The following is a 21,864-nucleotide window of genomic DNA, read 5'->3' as shown; positions in this document are numbered from 1 at the left end:
TTTTCCGTATCGTCCTACGGTGGCCGGGAGGAACCAAACCGGTCGCACGGCATACCCATGTGCAGTCTGTTATCATCATACTGACAAGTTAGCCTTACAAAAATACTGTTTCTTCATTAATTTGATTATACCAGTAAGCCAAAATGGGCTCCAATACAAACGGCAAAAAGGACGAGGACTGTTTGTTCCTGGAGCATGTTTTGGATAAGCTTTATGACTTTGGTAAGTGTCGTTAGCTAGTTGGCTAAAGTTAGCTTTAGCTTTTGTAAAAAATAAATAAAAACATTTCACGCATGACTGCTTTCACGAAACAAACAGGAATAAGGTTTTGGTGGGTCACATATGCCACCTGAGTTTAGCTACAACACTTACACAAATGTTAGCTCCCGTTACCAACGTTGACTTATCTGTTTTTTCAGCTACATGTTACACATGTATCACAGTGATACGTTTTATCAGCTGAAGTCGTCAAAGTGATTATTAGGGAAGGCAAAGTACCACAAAACATTTGTAAATGTCGTAATACAATACAAAGTTTGATATCAGTTATATGTCAAGAGATTCTAAGGTTTATCAGCTTACAGATAGTTTATTGCTTCAAAGTTGAACAGTGGGATATTTGCTTTTCTGTAAAATTAAAAAGTAACTATTTAGATTTGCTTTGCTGAAATTACAGTTTCCATTCTATGAACTAAATACAAAAGTCAGTAAACCTTTCATTACTAAAATTCAGATCTTTAATTTTTGAAATTTTTATGTCCAATTTTGTTTTTAATCACAGAATCAATACTGCTTAGCCAGAGGGTACCGATATTCCAGAGAGACATTCTGCCATTTTTCAGATTGTTTTTTTTTTTCAGCAGCTCTTTCCTGGAGGGGTTGTGTTGCTCTTCCTCTTTAAAATACCCAAAAGGTGTTCAGTTAGTTTCAAGTCAGGCAACATACCAGGACATAGTTTTCATGTATGTGTTTTTGGCAGTGTGCTTTGGATAGTTAACATGCTGGAATATTCCTCTTCTGCAAAGCTTCAGCAGACTAGAAAATATCTTGTTAGACATGATTCTGGCATGTTCACAGGAATTTATAGTGCTATCTACAGTCATATTCCCAACACATATCACTCTCAGGACTTTGCATTCAATGTGGTGGTCCTGAAAAGGCTTCTGCTCATGTTCTGTAGCAAACTTTCATCTTGTCCATAGAGGTTCATGTTCTGCAATGTCCGTCATACTGTCTGAGCCGTCACAGAAACTGTGATTTCCATTGATTACCCCCTGTACCAGAACTGAAGCACTTGTTTCTTTACAGTGGTACAGTGAAAGTAGTGCACTTTGTGTGCAGAAAGTTCTGGTGTTTGCAGTTCGTTTCATAGCCATGTTTATGCAATTGCACTGATTGTAAAATCACAGGTGAACTCATTTTAGTTTTACTCATCACAGGTTTCCTGACTTGTGTTTCAGTGATCACAGTTGTTGATAGTTTGAAAGAGAACATAATGTACTTGTCAGCTTAGAAATAATGGAGATATCTAGAGGTGGTTCATATTGGAAACATCTGACATTTAAATGGTTTTGCTTGTCATTTTGTTGTACACTGTAAATGCATATTCATTTTAAGTAAAATTGCTTGAATATATAGATTAGTATTTCCTCTTCTTTAAAGTCTTATGTTCAGTTGCCACATTTCAGGTGCACCTAGCAGTCCTGAAATACATTCTACCTCCACAAACTTCTATTGTTCCGTTTTCTTGAAACTGCTTTAGGGGAGGGTTAGCGTAAGAATTTGGTGATCTATGAGCAAACACTCACGTTAGCTATTTGTATTGTTTTTTCCATCTCATTTGTGTCAATGAGTAGAGGCTAAACCAAAACACTAAATCTTCATTTTGTTAATTCTTTATGCAGGATCAGTACCAGAAAAGAAATCTCAGAAGAAGAAAAAACGAAAAAGATGTGAAGAAGAGGAGGAAGATATCTGCAGTAATACTGAAGACTACAGAGAAGAACATGTTGGGACTGGACACCAGCAACCAAAAACTGAGCAAACAGGTAGTCATTCTTGTGTCACTCCTTTAGTTCCTAGGAAACATACCAGTACTCCCCATGTACTGTCAAATGACATAGTGGTATTTACCGTCATCCACCTTTAATTCTCTCTCTTTTGTTATTGGTGTAATTTTTGTCTTATTCAGGTCCAACCAATCGGCAGAAGAACCAGGTGGAAGTTGTCACATTTCAGGACCCCACAAAGAAACTCAAAACTAAGCAGACGCCAGCCCCTAACAAAATCCCTGTAAGTCATTGCTACTTTATGTCCCTCTCTACACTCTAGACATCAATAAAAAGCACATCTTAGGCTGACAAAGCACAGCTTAGACTAATGATATAGGAAATAAATGACCTTAAATTTAGGAAAAATCTATCTTGTTCTGAGGTGCATTTACTGTGCATTTTTTTTCCTTACTAGAGGAAGAAATCTAAGAATAACATTTTTAAAAAATGCATCAATAATAGGAAACTCAAGGATCTCGTCTGTCTGACCATGTGTACTTATTAGGACAAGGTTAAGATAAGCAATTATATTTTGTACTGCACATTTTTGCTGAACATACTATTCCATTGTAATTTGAAATTGTCCTTGTGATTGCTTTATCAGTACTACTTCATGGCACAAGGTCTCTCTCATCAACACTTTAATGAGCTTCTTCTTCTCATTAGTATGAAAAACATTATGCTGCTCTTCACATCTGTGCTGCTGAGGCTGTGGAGTCAGAGTTTGTCCATGACACTGGAAATGCGTTAGAAACGGATATCCTAGTGGCTAGTAAGAGCAGCAGGAAGGATTGCAGCCAACAAAAACAAAACATTTCATTGTTTATTTGTTTTAAGACAGATTTAGAATATTGTGAACTTCACATGTTTGAGCCAGAGTTGTATACTGCAGGTTATCATGAACAATCCGAAATCTTCCATAATACTTCAGGTTACCTGTCTGAAAATATCAAGGAGGACCAAATAATCATAACAGATGAGATCACCACTAATAGTTTTATTCAGAAAGTCATTCCTGTTTTTGTAAAGCAGAATTATAGCAGCGAGTCAATCTGTTTTCCACTGAAAAGTCCGGAAATGTGCATTGCATTGATTCATCTTTACTGAAAATGTATGTTTGCGCTACATTTTATGTGGTGTGTGGTCAGTCAGATTCTGTGATAAATTAGCAAGAATTCTTCATAGCATTATAGGTTTTGTTTTGGCTTAAGATATATTGATTTCACTAAGTGCTAACCCTTCTTGACCAGATACAAAAAGGAGATAATGAAAGAAGTGAATTCTATTTAACGAGAAGTGTAGCAATTTCCTCTTTGCTCTGTGAGACAACAGATTTAATAGGAAATCTGGCCTTTAACTCGGTTACAATTGGAACTGTCACAGTTAATTTTATGACAAGCAATTTATTTGTGCAAATGGAGCACCTTTTTCATCTTGGAAACATTATGAAGCCTGCTCCATGCTACTGTGTGACCTCTAGTCAACCTTCTGTGCTGTGTTCCTCTTGTCACCACTGATTCACGTCACGTTCCTTCTCCTCTTGTATTTATTGCCTTTGGGTCTCTGTTGTCATCACTTCAAGGCCTTTCAGATAACAGAGAAGAAGCAAAGCGACCAACCAGAAGAACTCAATTTGGAAAAGGTGACGATTTTATCACATTTTATTTTATTGCTACCCCACTATGTGGGAATTTGTGATTCTCTGTGTGACTGTCCACCGTTCCATCCTGAATAAAAACACAATTACCACACATTTATTCCACTACCTCTGTGATGTCTTTGGCCTTAATTGTATTTGTGCATGTCGACACCAGGCTCGTCTGGAGGTTCATCGGTTTGGAATCACAGGCTATAAGAAGGAGCAGCAGCGGGTTTTTGAACAGGACAGAGCAGTCATGCTTGGAGCCAGAGTGAGAAAACTACTTTCCTTAGCATCACACTGCTACATTCTTCTGTAGAAAAGCCTCCATGTTAACCATCTAACCAATTAACTAACTATTGTCTCTTAATCAGCCTTCTAAGAAGGACTATGTCAACTACAAGGTGCTTCAACAGCAAATCAAAGAGAAAAAGCAGAAAGCAAAGGAAGAGGTTCAGCCGGTAAGAACTACACCTTCTATCGGTATTCCAGTTTTTCATTTTATTAGATGCATTTTGTTATTTGGTGTTATTCTATAACCTGCATCATTTGTCTGTAGGACTTGCAGAAAAAGAAGAAGCAGAATAATCAAAGGTGGGTGATTCAGCCATTTCAGGATGTCCTCCAAGATTTGATAAGTTTGAAAACTAATCTGCAAGGCTCATAGTACAGTCGTGTAAACAATATAAAACCAACATTTCACTTGATAAACAGACAGAAAACAAATTTTCATCTTCATGCATCTGTTTGAATTGATATATTATTAAAAAATAGTGTAGTTTTTTTATTTTTTTTAATGTAGGTCATCCTTAAGCACAAAAATGATCAAAATATCAACAGAAAATTGAAAATACGGCACACACATGTGGACGTATTGTATCTGTTACAACCTGTATATATTTTGTGCATCTCCACAGAGACAAAAAGAAGGTGCCCTCGGGTTCAGGCTCGGCCCTGTCTGGTCAGGTAGGCCGCTTCAAGAATGGCATGCTGATCCTCAGCTCCAAGGAGATCCAGAAAATCAAAGGCAGCAAGAGAGGAAAATAGGTGTGTTTTTGGTTGTTCTTGCATTTCTACCAAATTACCAAAAAAAGGACTAAAAGATGTTTTCTAAAGACAGAACGGTCACTGGTCTTCCCTCTGGGCTTTAGGGTTAAAGGTCTCATATTGTTCCCCTTTTCAGCAAACGAATGAAAGTTTTTAGAATGTGACACATATTTTCATCTCAAAGTACTGCAAAAATGGTTCATTTCAACCTGGTTTTAGCTCTGTGTTAAACGGGTTGTTTCAGTGTCTAGCTTTAAATACAACTGAGATGCCGTCCACTCCACTTTAAGGAAGAAGACTTTCTCTGTCTGAGCATGACAGCTGGTAGCACGGCAACTGACAGATGTGAGTGACTGTGTGGGACCAGGACTTTCTCTCTGAGTGATCATTTTATAAAAGTGATTTCAAATGTGTTCCATTGTCTGACAACAGAAACAAAAAAAAAAAAATACAAACCATTTAATGAGAAGGTGTGTCCAAACCTTTGACTGGTAGTGTATGTAAATGAAAAAGTTTTCTTGGGAATTTGGACATGTTAGAATGCCGTATATGTGAGGACAGAGAGCAGAAGAGAAGTAAACAAATGTAAACACCTGCTGAGTTTAGGTTGGACTGAAGCACAATGGGCTTTAGAAGTGGAATACCTAAAGGGTAAGGACTGTGGATAAATATCTAGTAGTAAGATAAAGGGGAATAAATATGGTTATTGAAAGGTCCTTTTAAGTGTCACATTCGAAATGTGTGATCCTGTGCTTTGTTTGTGTTTGTAGGTAATAGATGAAATCTTACAGGTTGGAGGACATCAGCAGACCAGAGTGACTCAGCTCACTGCAACGTGGTTCGCAGCCAAACACGAAAAGAAGAGCAAATGGACAAACTGCTGCTTTCCAGATGATATGTCAGAGGTCCACAGTGAAAGATGGGATGGTGTTACTAGTGACTGCTGAGTCAGAAATCCAATTTATCGATCATCCAAATGGACCCTGAAGGTGCAGTGTGGTGAGCCGGTAATGCACAAGACTGAAGACTCTGTCAGATCGTAGTCATCACAGTTAATTTATTTTGTTTTTATAAATGACCAAAAAAGGAGACATTTGCGTTTGTTGTGTTTTACACTCTGAAGTTTTCAAAATTATGCAGGTACAATGCATTTCTCATATACAAACCATGTAGTCGTACAAAACTTTTACACTGGCAAGAAGGGACGAGATCATAGACGGATGGGGGAATTTAAAATAAGTACACACAACTAAAGACTTGGCAGAAGTTTTCATGTAGAAACACACATATGAACACTGAATAGACCATGAAAGTAGAAAGCAGAATGATCTTCACATTTTTTTCTGTATAAACTCTAATTTACACAACTTCTTGACAACATCAAGAAGCTGCGTTCTAGATGTAAACATTGTGAAGTCTTAACATAAAAGAATTGTTTCCGTTTTTGTTAAAGGGAAAACATGAACATTGACATATTTTGCGAGGCGATGATGAAATGGTCTGGCAGTGTGCGGCTGGGTGAGGTCACAAATTCTCACGCCGTTTTCTTGAAGCAGCTTATTGTGTTATTTACATATTTCAAAAAGAAGAGCATGAGGAAATATGAAGCTTATCTGCAGCACATCGCACATATTTCAAGCTGTAAGCACATTGTTTTGTTTTGAGGTGTTTTTGTAGATGACAAACCTTTTTTTTTAACCTGCAAATCGTGACCACAGACTGTATATATTATCAGTAGCCATTCAACTCTTATACTGAACAAATCGCAGAGGGCAATATACAAAAGAAATATGTAATTAAATATATCTACATAGTTTATAGAGTAAATAAATTCATGTTTTCCTCTGCTGTTTTTTTTTTTTTTTTTTTTTTAAGTTAAATAGCAAACAACAGCAGTGACATGCTTTTTCCCAGCACCGTATCTTGACGTTAAATTTCTAAAATATGTCACATTCATGGGTGGGTAAGTGTGGGGTAAAGGGTCATGCCATACAAGCACTCTTACAAAACCACATCTAGACAGGATTGACTGCAACATCACTTATTTTCAATGCGACTTTTGTTTGTATCTGTCGCAAAGTGTTATTTCAAAAGTATTTTTAGCGAGGAAAAGAAAAGATGTAATCCAGTTTTACCTGATACTGTCTGACTTCCTAAACCTTTGCAACACTGTGAATCTCAGCGCCTCACTAAAAGCTTTTACTCCCTCCAGTCACAATTTCCTCAGTGGCATTTTGACATCAACATAGCCCGCAGACATGTAACCCCAAATCATTCCGACTTTCAGAAGGGAAGAAAATATTGGTTCCTCTGGTTACGTGATAGATGTTGGAGTCTGCTCATTGGCCTGAAATCTATTCCTGGATACAGCAAAGTCAACCTCAGGGCAGGGTTCTCCTCTACTTTGGGAGGTGGGAGGATGGTCAGAGCAGAGCAGCCAGAAAGCCGTCGTTGATGCAAATGTAGCCCTTAGGTGGAAGCTGGCACATCAGGGGCACATCAGAAAAAAAAAAAATCCCCTTTGGCAGATAGCTAGATGTTTGCTTTCTGGGTCTGAGGAAAGTGGTTTAAATTCTGACTTTTACAAAAATGTTGCATTGGTGTCATACAGGAGAGATGTTAAATGCAAATGCTAGTGGAAAGCATTGCTTGAAAAAAGTTGGTAGATCTTATACAACTGAAATGTAAATAAAATCATTTTTATTAGGGTTTTATTGTCATGATTTACTGTTGGCTTTAGTTAACTTGAAGTTACTGCTTTTTTGGCTGCTTAGGGAGGCAGAAACAAACCTGAGTTGATCTGGTGAACATTTTAGCGAACAGTTGCTCATTTACAAGCAGACACAGAGGAACATTCATGCAAAGTTGTGCCTATCACCGCAGGAGGCCTGTACTACAAAGCAGGGTTTAAGGTTAGCAAGGCAGATTTAGGTTTTATCTCTGGCTTTTCAGGGCTATGACTGTTGTTTACTTCTTGTTGGGGTACATCACCATGGTAACTTATACTGCACACATGCTGTTCAAGGTAACAGATCAATGCGTAATATAAACACTACTCAGCAAACTAATTTTTTTTTGTAAAATGGAATCATCATTCTTGCAAAATTCCTTGGAGCTCAGCACACAGATAGCAAGAGGGTCTCTGAGGAGTTTTCAAAGACATTTTATTGTTCTGTGTCTTTGTTTAGGGATATAACCAAACCGACTGAATAACGCGCTAAAACCTTGTACTTGTTAATATGCTAGCAAGACAACCTCTTGGTATGAATCATGTTTTTGTATTTGTTCTTTATTTGCTCCCAGAGCACTTTAACATCGTCATGGTTGCAGCTGAAAGAATGAGCATGAAATAGTTTTACATGCCATAAGAATGAGATTCAAATTAAGATTGATGAATTGATTTGCCGTACTGCACACAGAAAATAGTTTTGTTTTCATTGCTTGATTATTTCTTTAAGTATATTTGTAATTTTTTGATTAACATAAAGGGATTACATATGTAATTTTCTTATACAGTCTTGTGATGCAAAAAATCTTAAATCCTAAATAAGAAACCTTCATCTAATCGACATATACACTCATATCTACTCATGTCTCAGTGATACTGGTAATACAGATTCAGTGTCTGCAGTTTTTTGCCAGCCTTCCTTCCTGCTTTGTCTGCAGCAGCTGTGTTGCTTTAAGTCTGCATTGTGTTTTTATTGGTTTAAGATTATAGTTTGTTCTTATGAGAAATATGCAGCTCTTGACCAGTTGATGTCTGGTTGTCTGGAGCCAACACAAACTTTGTATGTAAATGTGCTCATAGTTAGACTCGGAAATCTTGGATTGACTTGACAATATTCTATATAACCTCTTAACCGGACTGTGGTTGTTAGGTTTTGTGAAGCCAGATAGTGAAAAGATGTTGTGGGTATGCTGAACTTGCTTTGTAGTGCAGGTCTCACATGATATTCACTGCTGTTTCAGGTTCGTTTTTGGCCTCCAACACAAAATAGCCATCTTATTGGTGATTAAAAAAAAAAAAGTCCCCACTGTTCACCAGCTTGTTGCTATCTTTGTCTGGTTGCTGCTTTGTGGTAAATGGGCAGCTTTTCTTCCTGAAAATGACTGTCTGCTAGAGCCCAAAACAACACTGTCAAAAAATAGTTCAATCCGGGGCCAAATCTGAAAGACACTAAAATACTGAGACGAACTAGAGTCTGGCGATGAATCTCTCCTTGACACCTCTTACATAGCAACTAATAACATTTGCCATATTATCATTACAAGGTTACTGATTATGGCTGCTTTAAGATAATCTTTCCCATGTAATCTGAACACAGCATCAGGTGCAAAAAGCAAGTTTAAGCTAGTCAGGCTAGTTGCACACTTGTTTGCCATTCTGCTATGCAAATGTAAAGAATTCAACATTCTTGGTAATGGCTTTGATATATGAATGAATGCATAATCCCATCTCCTCCTAAAACACCTTAATCCATTTTCTGCAGTAGCCTTTTTTCTTCCATTAAAAAGAAGAAACCAGGACTGGTAAGTAAAATAAAACTAAATTTAAAGATATTTCTTTACAACTCTAGAGCTCTACTCATAACTAAATTACTTTAAAATAGGTGTTGTATTGAAAATAGACCTGATTACTTCCTGTAAGAAATACCAGCAGTTCTTGACTGTAGTACTTCATTCATATATGTAAAAGAATAAGAGCGTGGGAAGTAATATGTAAGTCCTATACTAATGTCAACATATATAAAAACCTTTAAATCCAAACAACTGCTGTTTTACGTCCCTGACTAAATGTAGTATAATGAGATGAGTTATAGCAAGAGAATTTTTTTTAAGTCAGAAGATGAAGATATGAAAACAGTTATAGTGTAATACTGTATGTATCAGCAGGATTCTGTTGAGAAATTCCTTAATCCTGTTCTTGCCACCAGTGAACAGCAGGGGGCGAGCTGTCATAGCAGTTGGCTTTAACATCACTCATTGCAAAGACAATAAAACGGTACGCTATTTACAATACAGCTTCAGATAGTTTGTAAACTTGTTTGACGCTTAATCCATGCTTAATATCACACGTCATAATCATAACTCACATATCAGTATTTACAGAGGATTTCCATTCACACAGGAACCACATCTTTGTATGGCAGGTCAGTCTATTCTAATAATGTCTGTCTCACACTGGGAATGGGAATATTTCAGATGGGATGAAATCCAACTTTAAATCAATTTAAAAATGAACTCCTCCATTCTCTGCTGCATTATGTGATAAACCATACACAGGCAATTTACATTACATATATGTATGTCAAAACATCATCTGAAGTCACAGTGGTCTGGTTGAAGCTACTGTCCTCTACAGGCTGCTGTATCAATCCCTGATGAGAAAAGCAGCGGGAAACGTAGCTTTACCTGATGTGACTTTTGAAGATTACTTTCAGTCTGACACATTAAAGATGCTGAAAGCATCTGTGATTCTACAGAGAGACTGAGAGATGAGCACAGAATGAAATTACCATGAGACAACCACACTTTTGTCATCTACTTTTGATGTATTACAGTAGCTACTGGCCTCACAAAACAAAACAGTAAGGTTTGGCTCCATTCCCATTTCATTTCAGCATTTTTCTGACAATCATCCCTTCAAAATGAAAACAGTTCTTTGAGTCTACAGAGTCTGGGTGAGGCTGCAGGAAATACTGCCCCCAAGATGCATTTAAACACTGCAGCAGTATTTCCTCCTATTAAACTTTACTCCCTTGTGCAACATTATCAAATATATTAAATTCTATTGTATTCCAAAAGTTTACAAGACTGTCAAATATGTCGGGCTAAATTTGGGAGAAGTGTCCTGCAGCAACATACAGCCTTAGGGTTGAATATTTCACTCATGAAGAGTGAACATATATTGACACTCAAGAAAAATTTAAGAACGTCACAGCTAATTGAGGGACATTACTTGGGGAAAAAAAATCCTACACCATTTTTCTGACTTCATTCATTTATGTTGAGATATCGAATTTAGTTGCTTTCAATGGAAATTAGTGAAAATGATTGGAAGGAAGGGTCACCCCTTGCAAACTGGAGGGGCTTAACCAGGACCAGAACTTTGCTGCATCTGTCTGCTAAGTTAAGTTATTACCTGGGAAGGTTTGATGCCTGTCAGTTTCTATTTATGCGGCTTTAACCACATATGTTTGCACAGTACTTCAACATGCACAGGACTTTTTCTGCTGCAGACTGCAGCTTCATATTTAATGATCAGATGTGGAATGGTAAGACTGGTCATCATCTTTTCATCTAGATGTCAGCAAGTCAGCTCATAAGGGCACTTCCCAAAATGCCACCTATTCTTAACCATTTTCTAAGCTTGAAAGTTTGTTTTTCTCATCTAGTCTCTAGGAATTCTCCACTTTTTATTCCTCCACAGACACAAATAGTGGAATAAACTGCAACACTAAAACACGGACTACTAAATTCATTCTATTTTGTAGATCCCCTCCGACAAAAATCACAGTTTTTACCTTGGTCCATATGGTGTTATTTATACACTAAAAGAAATATGTGGGGAATATTCAAGCTACATCGTCATGCTTCTGAGGTTTCATACACAATAAACCAAAGAAACTAAACCTGTCATCTTGCAGGGTGGAACTTTCTGTTTCACTTCTTTACTCATTTACTATTGCAAATTGCTATTACACTCATGCTGCGCTAGCAGAAGGATGGTTGGAGAGAGAGGAAGGGATTTCGTAGATCTGCACATTGTACTGGAAAGCATCAGTGTAGTCCTACATCTGAGCCATTTTAAGGCAGGAAGAGAACTATCAAAAATTGTCTTTCACTTCAGTCTAGTTGATTTGTGAGTGACTTTGTTAATTGCAGGAGTGAAGATTGCTGCACAGGAGGCCAGCTCACCTATCACTCAGTATTCTTTTCTGCTATAAAAGCCTGCAGATCCCCACTCTGTCACACAGTCAGTCTTGCTCCAGCCATCAGTTTATCTTCTTCCATGGCTACTGTGATAACTTCTGTTTGCTTTGCCTGCGGTGATCTACCTCTGTCTCCTTCCTGCTGCTCTGAAAACCTTCTCTGGACTCACTCACTGCCAGAATTCACCTCTGCTAAACCTCTAGCACCATAAACTCTGCTTGCAAGTCAAGTCCTTGTTTTCCTGCCTGCTGCAGCCTCAGTCTGTTCTGCTGTATAGTCCAAGCCCCAGCTAAGATTTCCTGCCGGCCCCAACCTCAAGCCTGTCTCCCCAATCACCCAGACTCAGTTTGTCATTCATGTTCAATTGTTTTAATGAATTCCTTGTGGGCACACTTTGCCTGGCCTTTTTTTTTGACTTTGCACTTGGATCCTGAGCCTAACTCTTACAGAAACATCTAAATATGTAACTTTGATACACAGAGATGATTTTTGGGGGATTTAAAGGGTCTTTAAAAAGCCATTATCATGCAACTTCAAGATAACTCATTCTACCATCAAGACATCTGCCAAGAAGGCATGAAAATGAGTGTAACCAGACAGTGACTCCCAGGCTCTGTAGATCTCTCACTCTACTGAAAAGTGAAATGGAATAAAGCTCAGTCTTTCTTGGTTTGACCTCAGAGAGTTCATCTTTCTGACAGCCGCATCAATCAATCTTTGTACAACACTACATGAGATACAGAGTCAGTTGCGTTGCGGCCTCCCATTTACACAGAAACTGCTCCACTTTGTGCAAGTGCATTACACTTAATTCTAGTTGCCATGCGCAACCTGGACGACAACAGTAACAAGAACTGCACTCAGAGATCGCAGTACTCAGCCAAGGCTGTTCATTCCCCCATATGGCTTTGTCAGAAATGTATCACATTTTTATAGAAATGCAGCATTTTTTTATTAGTTACTGATGATCAGAAATCACGGCAACATAGAATGTGGCGATTTAAGATAGATGTACCCACAAACAAAATGATGTTGCACTGAGCACAGGCGTATGTTATGCATGTGTATGTTATGTACGGATACCAAATCGCATGACCTAAATATGTAGCGGGTGACGGGAATTCATGGGACTCGGAAACACCCCTACAATTTAATCAACTGTTCCTTGTATCATTTCCAATGGGTAAGTCTACAACAGTCAGTTTGTAGAGGGATCACCATCATGTGATCGTCAGCAAGCAGCTGACAAAGTGTTCACTTGTAATCATAGTTACAGAGACACCATGCTGCTATCTCGCAGTAATACGGAAATCCTTAACAAATCCGTGGATCCAGACTATAAGCCACATCACTACCAAAATCTAATGAGGTGGTCCTTGTGTCATTTCTGACCTTCCCTGAAAATGTCATCCAAATTCGTTACTCCGTTTTTGAGTAATGTTGTGCACAGACAGGTTCAGAGAAAGACAGACGTACACTGATCATCACATAACTCCGCCTTCCTTGGCAGACTACTATGTTGGACTTGTGCTGTTGAGTGTACTGAATTTATTGAATCTTCTTCAGCAAAGTGTACATTTGTTGTGCCATTACTGTAATCAGCGAAGACACGTTCAATATATATGGCAGATAAGCAGCCCACCTCTACATCGGCGGCTGTACTGCTTCTGGTCTGTGGAGGAATGGGTAGTGGTCACATGGGGTGTGCCTCTAGTTACATCACCAACTATCTTTCTGATATGCATACTACAATGTTTTCAGTCCTTCCACTGCTCCAATGCAAACACAGATTTTTTTCCACTCCATTGTAGTGTAAACCCAACAAGGCAAACAATGTACTTTTGTGTTTTCAGGTGAAACGTTGCCATGTAAACGGGGTCTAAGATGGCTGTCAGACTCCTACCCACAGATAAAGAATCATTTCTCTATTAAATTAACAGAGAAAGAAACACAGAAATCAGAGATATCAGAGCTGTTGGAGCCGCAACTGAGATAAAAGTGTGTGGTGAAAGTTTTTAAATATTTCATGAGTGAAACAACCCATGGTGCCACTACACAACTTCTACAAAAGGCTGTTTTCATTCTAGTTTTTAGCTTGCGGGCTGTAAACACACCTGAGAGCGAACTAGAGCAGCAAGAAGTACTGCTGAATCATTCCTCTCATTTTTTTTTCATCTTCTAACAGCACCATTTTCTGGTTTCCGTGATTTTTAGCACTGAATTATTCTGCTGCACAGTGTGGAAGTCTTCTGTCAGTGTCATGGTTAATTTGGTCTCAGGCTTTGAGGAGGAATTTCATGCTGTATTTTAAAGTTAGTGGAATGGTACAAACTGGAATCATAACATTATACATGTTGTTGGTATCCTGGTGTTCCCAGGTAAAAGACTGAGATGTGAATGAAGTATGGCAACCCACAGTAACTCCAGTCATCTCTGCATTTATAGCCAATAATAACTCACATTAATTCCCTAGTTCAAATATTATGGAGCTGAAGTGTGTCCAAGACAAGGGGCACTTTGAGAAGGATGGGTGAGGGATAAATCCCATCTGACGTTACTGGAAAAGGTCCATGTGGGTATGAACTGAGGCTGCATCTGACACTGTTGGTTTGTATCCAGGGCACGCTCAGGGGGGAGGAAGGAGCGCTTACTGTTTGATACTCTTTGGCACCTCCAAGCCCGTCAGTAAGGTCACCTGAAGTGGACAAACACAGCAAACACACAATGAGATCGTCAGTCAGGACAGAGATCAGACAGGCAACAGAAAAATCCAGCTAGGTCACACAAGTATCTCATATGGATTTTAATTTGGAGAAGACTTATTTGGACACTTGAGCATTGGGAACACTCTTGACAGATACTTGAGATCACACACATGATAAGGCGTTGGATTTATGCAACATTCACTCAGGTTAACACACACTCAATAAGCACTTTAATCAGGGGAATCTAATTGGTGACTGATGTGAGGGTTAGGAATCCAATGGAGTGGATCTGGTGAAAACATCCTCGTTAACATCTTTTGATTAATTCCAGTCACATTTTGCACTTTCAAGATGGTACACATACTGTATACAATGTGGTTTACATTTTACTGATGCACCAGCTGAATTTTACAATAATTAACTGTAGCAGCACTGTGACTTCTAAGTTCTTGGTTGCATTCTATAATACTACTATTGCATTTGTCTGATCTATGCCTGCACCGTCTATTCTTGCTCCTCTTAAAATGCATTCCTCTAGATTTTTATGCAGTTTTTCAAACTTCTTATTGTGCATATGCAATTAAACTTGATTTGCTTGATGATCTGAGTTGTCTAAGCACACGGCTGCAGCAATAACAACAGGCTACTTAAATAGTTATTTTTATTTTTCTCTGTTTCTGTGATAGAAAACTTGAAGTGAGAGTATCATTGACGCAAGCTGGCATTCTCCTGGTTGTAAATTTTTAAAGGAGCTATAAACTTGGGAAATGTGACCTGGAAAAAGTGAATTGGTGCCTTTGAGAGCTCCCCTTAACTTTACCCCCAAGTTCAGACATCAGAAATGCTACATCAACAAGATGTACTTTACAAACTTGGAAATCCAGGAGCAGTGAATGCTGCAGAATGTATACCCGTCCTGTGACTGAAGTGTGGAATGGCTGATATTCCATGGTATAGTCTATAACAGGCTGTGTACAAAAGAGTCTCCGGGTCTCAAAGTGCCTTAAGCATGCATTTGTTCTAACAGCCAGTAGGGGGTGACTCCTCTGGTTGCAAAAGAAGTCTGATTGTACAAAAATCTATGAAAAATGACCATACTTCTCATTTGATTTGTTACTTCAGTAAACATTTTCATACTGAGTTTATGATCTCAATTGCTAATTTCAGGATGATCTTCATTTAGTCAGTTGTGATCCTACTTACAGTAAAGTAGATAGTAAACCAGGGTATGTTTTAGGGCATGGCTACCTTGTGATTGACTGAACTTAGCAGCCAGCATAGCACATGCCGCCTTGGGTCTGAAAACCCCATTACTTGAATACTCTTCACAATTAAATGTCTTGTATTTGCAACAAATGCTATCATTTTCCTAGCTTAATTTATACTTACATATTAAATACCATCTTTAATGCAAACACCGACCTGCACGTTTCTGTTGAGGCTGACAGCCGGCACAAAGACACCGTCCAGGTTCTCAAAGGCAGTTGGTCCGTGCTGCTCCTTGTTGATATAGAAAGTCAGTGTATGTTTAATCAGATCCAGCAGCACGCCCACACTGGAGCCCTTAGTGATGCCTCCCTCTGCCCTACACACAAACACACACAACACATTCATTTCTGGTACATATAGATGAAGAGCTACAGTATATGCCTGGCAAATGACAGTGCATACATAAGTGGCATAAGAAATGTATACAGAGCTTCTCAATATGCACAAATATATGTATATAGTCCATAACAAGACAATAGAAAATTTGTGGGAAACTGTTTTATTATTCAGTTAATTAACAACAAGTTCCAGCTGGATGCCTGTTGCACTGACAGTAGAAAACGTCTTTTCCCCTCCTATTGTTTATTTGTTTTGTTTTGTACATCCACATTTGCACAGATGTTGAACACAATTGGAATAATTTATTGTGGTTCTTTCTGGCAAGATCATTTTTGCAGTTGTTCATGATGTTGGTTATGCAGATCTGAAAGAACAATTTAATGCCCGCATATGTTTTGTAGCTTTCAAAACAGGGAAAAATGAAAATCAACAACACACACTCAGTACTCTAATGGTTTGTCTATGGGGAGCTGTAAGATGTCATTTTATTTGGACAGACAGATGCCTCTGCTCAGGGCATCAACATGAATAACTCTTTAATCACAAAACTTAAACTGGATCATGACTGGAATCATTTGGACATTGAACTGATACTGCTTTGTATTGCTGTGTTTTCTGTTTTATGCTCTAAAGTGGCAAACTTAAAGATCTGTTTCCTTCTCTTTGACTGCAGCTATGACAATAAGTGGTCACTGCAGGTGTGTTTTTGAACCTGACCTCCCAAAGATTCAAACAGTGGCCCAATTCTAGTCTCCACAGTCACAGATTCACAGACTCTGAGGCACGTTCCCACTAAATCAGTGAGGGTTTATAGTTGTTCCACTGTCAAATCATCAAGTCCATGAAGACTCTAGTGTGGACCTTTCAACACTATTAGGCACTCTTTGTGTGTAACCACATACCTGCATGCTTTCCTGTGGAACCTGCCCAAGGTTTATGGTGAAATTGGTTAAAGCATTGTTTGCAGAATTTTCACTCAAATTTCTGTGTAGAATTTGCAGATGTTCATAACTTTCCTGCCCTTTGGTAGTTAAAAATATATAAACACTGTAATGTCACAATCAGGAAGTGATCAACCGAGCAGTTTATCAAACTGCACATAAAACATGACTCCTAATTCACTTTTTGAATGGTGATGTGTTGTTTCCAGGCAACATGTGCTGTCATGATACTGTGTTCCAGCCCTTCTTTCGATGCCATTTCGAGCCCTGACAATCTCACACATGCAAGCGCTGCAGCTGTGAAATCAGTTAAGTCTGTGAAGGTTTAGTGCTTTGGCCTTAGGATGGAGACTGGGAATGAGCCAATGTTGCCTGTGTGATGTCAGTCAGTTGGCTCCGGGGCCACACCGCCATAACAGCTGATGTCACCACACATGAAAGTGAAAACAGAATAACGTCTCCTGAGATTTAATTATGACAGTAATGCTTAGAGACCGCTGAATGATGGAACTGAGCATGCCTTGTAATTTGCAGCATCACCATAGACACTCCTTTTGTAGTGCTACAAATGCAACAACTTTGATAAAACTTCATCAGTAAGTGATAGGCTCAATCACTGTTACCTCATTTGGCAAAAGACAATGACATAAGATCCATTTATTTAAAAGAAAATCTTAAGATTCCAAAAAGTTAGTATATTTGGGGTATTTAAAGGTGCTTCGGCTATAAATGCTGTGGTCTACAACGCTATCTTATACTATATAAACTACCGTTAAAAGTTTGGGGTCACCTAGACAATTTCATGTTTTCCATGAAAACTCAGACTTTTATTCATGTGCTAACATAATTGCACAAGGGTTTTCTAATCATCAATTAGCCTTTCAACACCATTAGCTAACACAATGTAGCATTAGAACACAGGAGTGATGGTTGCTGGAAATGTGTCTCTGTACCCCTATGTAGATATTCCATTAAAAATCTGTCATTTCCACCCACAATAGTTATCTTGATTGAAAAAAAAAATGTTTTTCTTTCCAAAAAAGGACATTTCTAAGTGACCCCAAACTTTTGAACGGTAGTGTACATTTGTGTCAAAGTTCCATTTGTTCTTACAAGCTCATCAAGGCTTCAGGAGTTCAGTCTGTGTGAAAGCAGGGGGAAAAAGACAACAAATGACTTGTTGAAAACAAAAATCACTGTAAAACTTGTAGCCTAACACAGATACTCAGCTGCTGAAATTGTGTTTTTAAACTAAATCTCGTTTTTTGCTCTGAAGCCCAGCTAACATGCGTGTGTAGATGCGCATACAAACATGATACCTGCCTCAGGGCAAGGCTGCCGGGGCTATGAGAGATGAAGGAATCGGTGCGAGGTAAATAACAACATGAGGCTCTGACATAACAAGATGAACAATATGAAAGGTAGGTAGAGTGTAATAAGTCAGAGGTTTTGCATATTCCTGTGAAGAACAGATATTTTCTCATAAATAAATGTTTAATGAGACTTGATGACTGCCTTGTGATGCAGAGAGATGATGCAGAGAGATGATGCAGAGACATGTTTTGATGTCTCCTGCAGCCTGCAGTAATCTTCCTCCCTGGTGTGTTTGTTAGTTACTTGGTATTGTATGAGCCCACGGGTCCCTCTGTCATCCTGAGTATCTATCATTATACTGTGTGTCTCTCAGAAATGTGGGATTTAATGGAGAAGACCTAGTGATGAATGGATGAAGAGAGCGATGCCTTACAAAGTCTCTGCCTCCTGTTGTTTTAGACGAGTGTTGTTCATAAATTAGTTAGAATGACAAGCATTCTGCATTCTAATATGATATACTTTAAAAAAATGTCTTCATTAATATTAAGGAATGATTTATTATGCTTTATAGATCGGTAATGATACATTATTAAGGACAACTTTGGGGTCACCCAGTTGTGAAAAGTCCATTTAGCAGGCATTTCTCCTTCACTTCATGAATCATAACAGCAGAATAATCATTAAAGGATTAGGTTGCACCTGCCAGGATGGAACAAATTACACATTAATCATTCTGGCTGGTACATACAGTCCAGTAATTTCCAACATAGCTTCACACAGAGATTTAATTTAACTCAATCTTTTTACTTTTAATTAAAGATTTACTGAACATTTATACCTGCAGACGAGAAGGCTTTATGGAACATAGCAAAACATTAACAAAGAATAGTCAGGTTCTACTTTCAAGAGGGTGATCTAAAAGTTCTGAGAATGTTGGTGCATGTCAGTTACATGTGCAAACTGCCTCAAGTAGAGGAGACCACAACATGGAGATTGTGCTATAGATGTTTTGTGACCACATGGGACAGCAAACTGGAGCAGAGAGCAAACATTACATTCTATTCCAATACACAACCTTCAAGTGAAAGATCAATAATAGTAATGAGAGGTGAGTCTGCAGCTAGGGTCAAGAGAAAAATGGTAGTTTTCAAAGTGGAAGCGTCTGTAGTCTCTGAGGTGTTTCAGGTCAGAAGCAAGCTCGTTGTTTTCATCAACATGTACGTGGTTGTGCAACATGAATTTATTATCAAAGCAAAGTTCTATAACATCCTGAGGCACCTAAGGGAAAACATTCGAAGCAAAAGACTTGAACAGTGTAGCCTCATGTGCATGTGCAGCCTCGTGATAGCATGAGGCTGCACCAATGCACTGTTTGCCCAATCACAGCAGCACAGGGACTCCAGATGAGGCCTTTGGCCACAACACAATCGTTGCTCTACAGCTGTCCTGCTTGCCCCTCTGTAAAGAGGCCACTGCTATTCATTACGGGCCCACTATAAAGGACACACGGTCACCACAGTACCTACCTATTAGTGTGGGAGTTGTTGTGCATGAACCAAGAGCGATTGTTGTCCACATACATGGCCCAGGCTTTGTCATCTTTTCCCAGCATCATGTCCTTCATGGTGTTGATCCTCGCCACGCCAAATGCAGGGTCCGGGTGGTTGTCATAGCGATCGATGGCAATCTCCCAATAGTGAATACCCTGGGATTTGAGGAGAGTTAGAAAATCCACTTACTCACACAAGACCCACACAAAATAAAACCGTGTAGTTGGAAAATTCAAAGTCAGTACAGCTCTCACCTTAGAGAAAGCAGCTGTCCCCAACACCACACGGTCATCATAGCTGTTGCAGCTGACTGTCTGGTTTTCATTGGATAGAACGATGTCTCGGTGAGCTGAGGTGGGATCGAAGGTGAACCAAGCCACTGAAAGGACGCAATAATTAGCCAGTTAGTCTACAATAGTAAGAGTCTTTGGACGGAGAGCTATTCAGAGACAGAGAATACAGCATTCTGTAAGTCTGTAAAACCATTCAGACATGTAGCCACACAGATTATTCTGCTCAAATATTTCAATAAAATTACATTTTAAAGAAATGCTGGTATCTCAAAAATGTTCCTTATTTTGGTTCTGTTTTGTTAAGTTATTATTTTTATTTTATGTTTGTGCCCTTATTATGTATAGGACAGTGAGAGAGAAAGACAGGAAACATGTAGAGGAATGACATGCAGTAAATGGCCATAGGCTGGATTCAAACCCATAACCAGTGCATTAGGGACTGTAGCCCCTGTTTATGGGTCGCTTGCTCAGCCAGCTGAGCTAACTGGGTGCCTTGATTCTGTTTTTTTTTTAACCTATTTTCTCCATCAATAAATCAACTGCCTTGCCAGTGTTGGCCCTGTTTTTCCTCCAATTTCTGTTACATTCCAATTTGACCAGACAGGTGTGGTTCACTAAAACTTTCAGGAGTTTTTACTGAAGGCTGGGTTATGCTGGGAATTTGTTATTTGTTGATATTAGCCAACTCCATTCTAAGCTAAAATCAGCTAGCAGTGCACACTGTTGGTGCTGCGGGGGGGGGGGGACAATTTTCCCAGAACACTTAATCGAAATCAACCCACAGGTTGTTATTTTCAATCGAGACATTCGGGGAAAGTCTCATTTTTTAATTTACGTTACAATCCGTTTACACATTGGAAATATAAAAGGCGATTAAAACATGTGAATTGCTTCATATTCTCACACATGGTACCTTTAACAGCTGGTTCCCTCAGGGAGGATGTCTGCATGGAAGTGTACGCCTAGCAATTTTACACAACGTGCGTATGGTGGGCAATAACTGTGAGTAAGTTTAGCTACAGGGGAAGACCACACACACACACACACACACACACACACACACACACACACACACACACACACACACACACACAGACACCACACATGCTAAAGGCTGAAACATCAGGGACACATTCATTAACAGTATAGGCCTGAGGACGGATCCATCCATGTGCTGCATCACTGAACAAGTGGTGGCTTGTCCAATATTTTCACACACACAATACACAGAATTATTCAGCAAATACCCATTATTAGAATTAAAAGCACTGTCTGTTTTGCAGCATTTGCCTGCTGCACTAAAAGAGTCACATCCCACCATTTCCTCCCTCATGTAGCAGCAGTACAATTTTATCAAGGAGAGGGAGAGAAATGAGGAGAGGAGGAGAAAGAGGGAGAGTAAGCAAGAAGACATGACATAGAAAAATATAAAGAGGGCAGGACGGATCAACGGTTATCAGTCAGAAAACAGACTAATGCCCATTGTTATTGTGGCTGGCAAAGACAGTCTGTGTGTGAGTGTGAAGTGCTTTAGAGAAACTCTCCGCCCTCATCCCACTGCTGCTGTGGAAGATTTTGTCATTATCCCCTATTCGTCTCCTCTCTCTGACTCCCTTTTCTTCCTTTCCATTTCAATTTTCCTCTTCCCCATCCTTTTTCTGTTTTTCCTTCCCATCTTCCCTATTTTTCCCTTTGTCTTCCTCCTATGCTTTCCTTATTTTTTGTAGTCTTTTTCTATTCTCTTTTCCTTGCCTTCCTTCTTTCTTTGTTCTTTCCTTTCCTC

The 21,864-nt window shown here is 39.0% G+C and overlaps 2 protein-coding genes across 3 annotated transcripts in view; one reads left to right on the top strand and one right to left on the bottom strand.

Moving 5' to 3' along the window:
* The first annotated feature begins 9 nt into the window (after positions 1 to 9).
* c12h1orf131 (chromosome 12 C1orf131 homolog) lies at positions 10 to 5,828 on the top strand. The gene is made up of 9 exons (XM_023264282.3): positions 10 to 222; positions 1,905 to 2,048; positions 2,192 to 2,292; positions 3,634 to 3,693; positions 3,866 to 3,961; positions 4,065 to 4,151; positions 4,250 to 4,284; positions 4,608 to 4,737; positions 5,508 to 5,828. Exons 1-8 carry the CDS (start codon positions 144 to 146, stop codon positions 4,735 to 4,737), a joined length of 732 nt encoding a protein of 243 aa, XP_023120050.1. The 5' UTR covers positions 10 to 143; the 3' UTR covers positions 5,508 to 5,828.
* Positions 5,775 to 21,864, bottom strand: part of LOC111564633 (E3 ubiquitin-protein ligase TRIM9) — a 92,234-nt gene continuing 76,144 nt past the window's right edge. For both annotated transcript variants that reach the window (XM_035945514.2, XM_023264330.3), the window contains 4 exons: positions 20,043 to 20,167; positions 19,765 to 19,943; positions 15,798 to 15,960; positions 5,775 to 14,365 (listed from right to left, as the gene is read on the bottom strand). In XM_035945514.2, coding sequence (XP_035801407.2) covers positions 14,318 to 14,365; positions 15,798 to 15,960; positions 19,765 to 19,943; positions 20,043 to 20,167 — 515 coding nt within the window. In that variant the 3' untranslated portion in view covers positions 5,775 to 14,317. The remainder of the gene's footprint in view (positions 14,366 to 15,797; positions 15,961 to 19,764; positions 19,944 to 20,042; positions 20,168 to 21,864) is intronic.

Source organism: Amphiprion ocellaris, chromosome 12, assembly GCF_022539595.1.
Source record: "Amphiprion ocellaris isolate individual 3 ecotype Okinawa chromosome 12, ASM2253959v1, whole genome shotgun sequence".
Taxonomy (NCBI): Eukaryota; Metazoa; Chordata; class Actinopteri; family Pomacentridae; genus Amphiprion; species Amphiprion ocellaris.
Note: the sequence above shows the minus strand (reverse complement) of the source record. Positions and strands in the feature narration are given on the sequence as shown.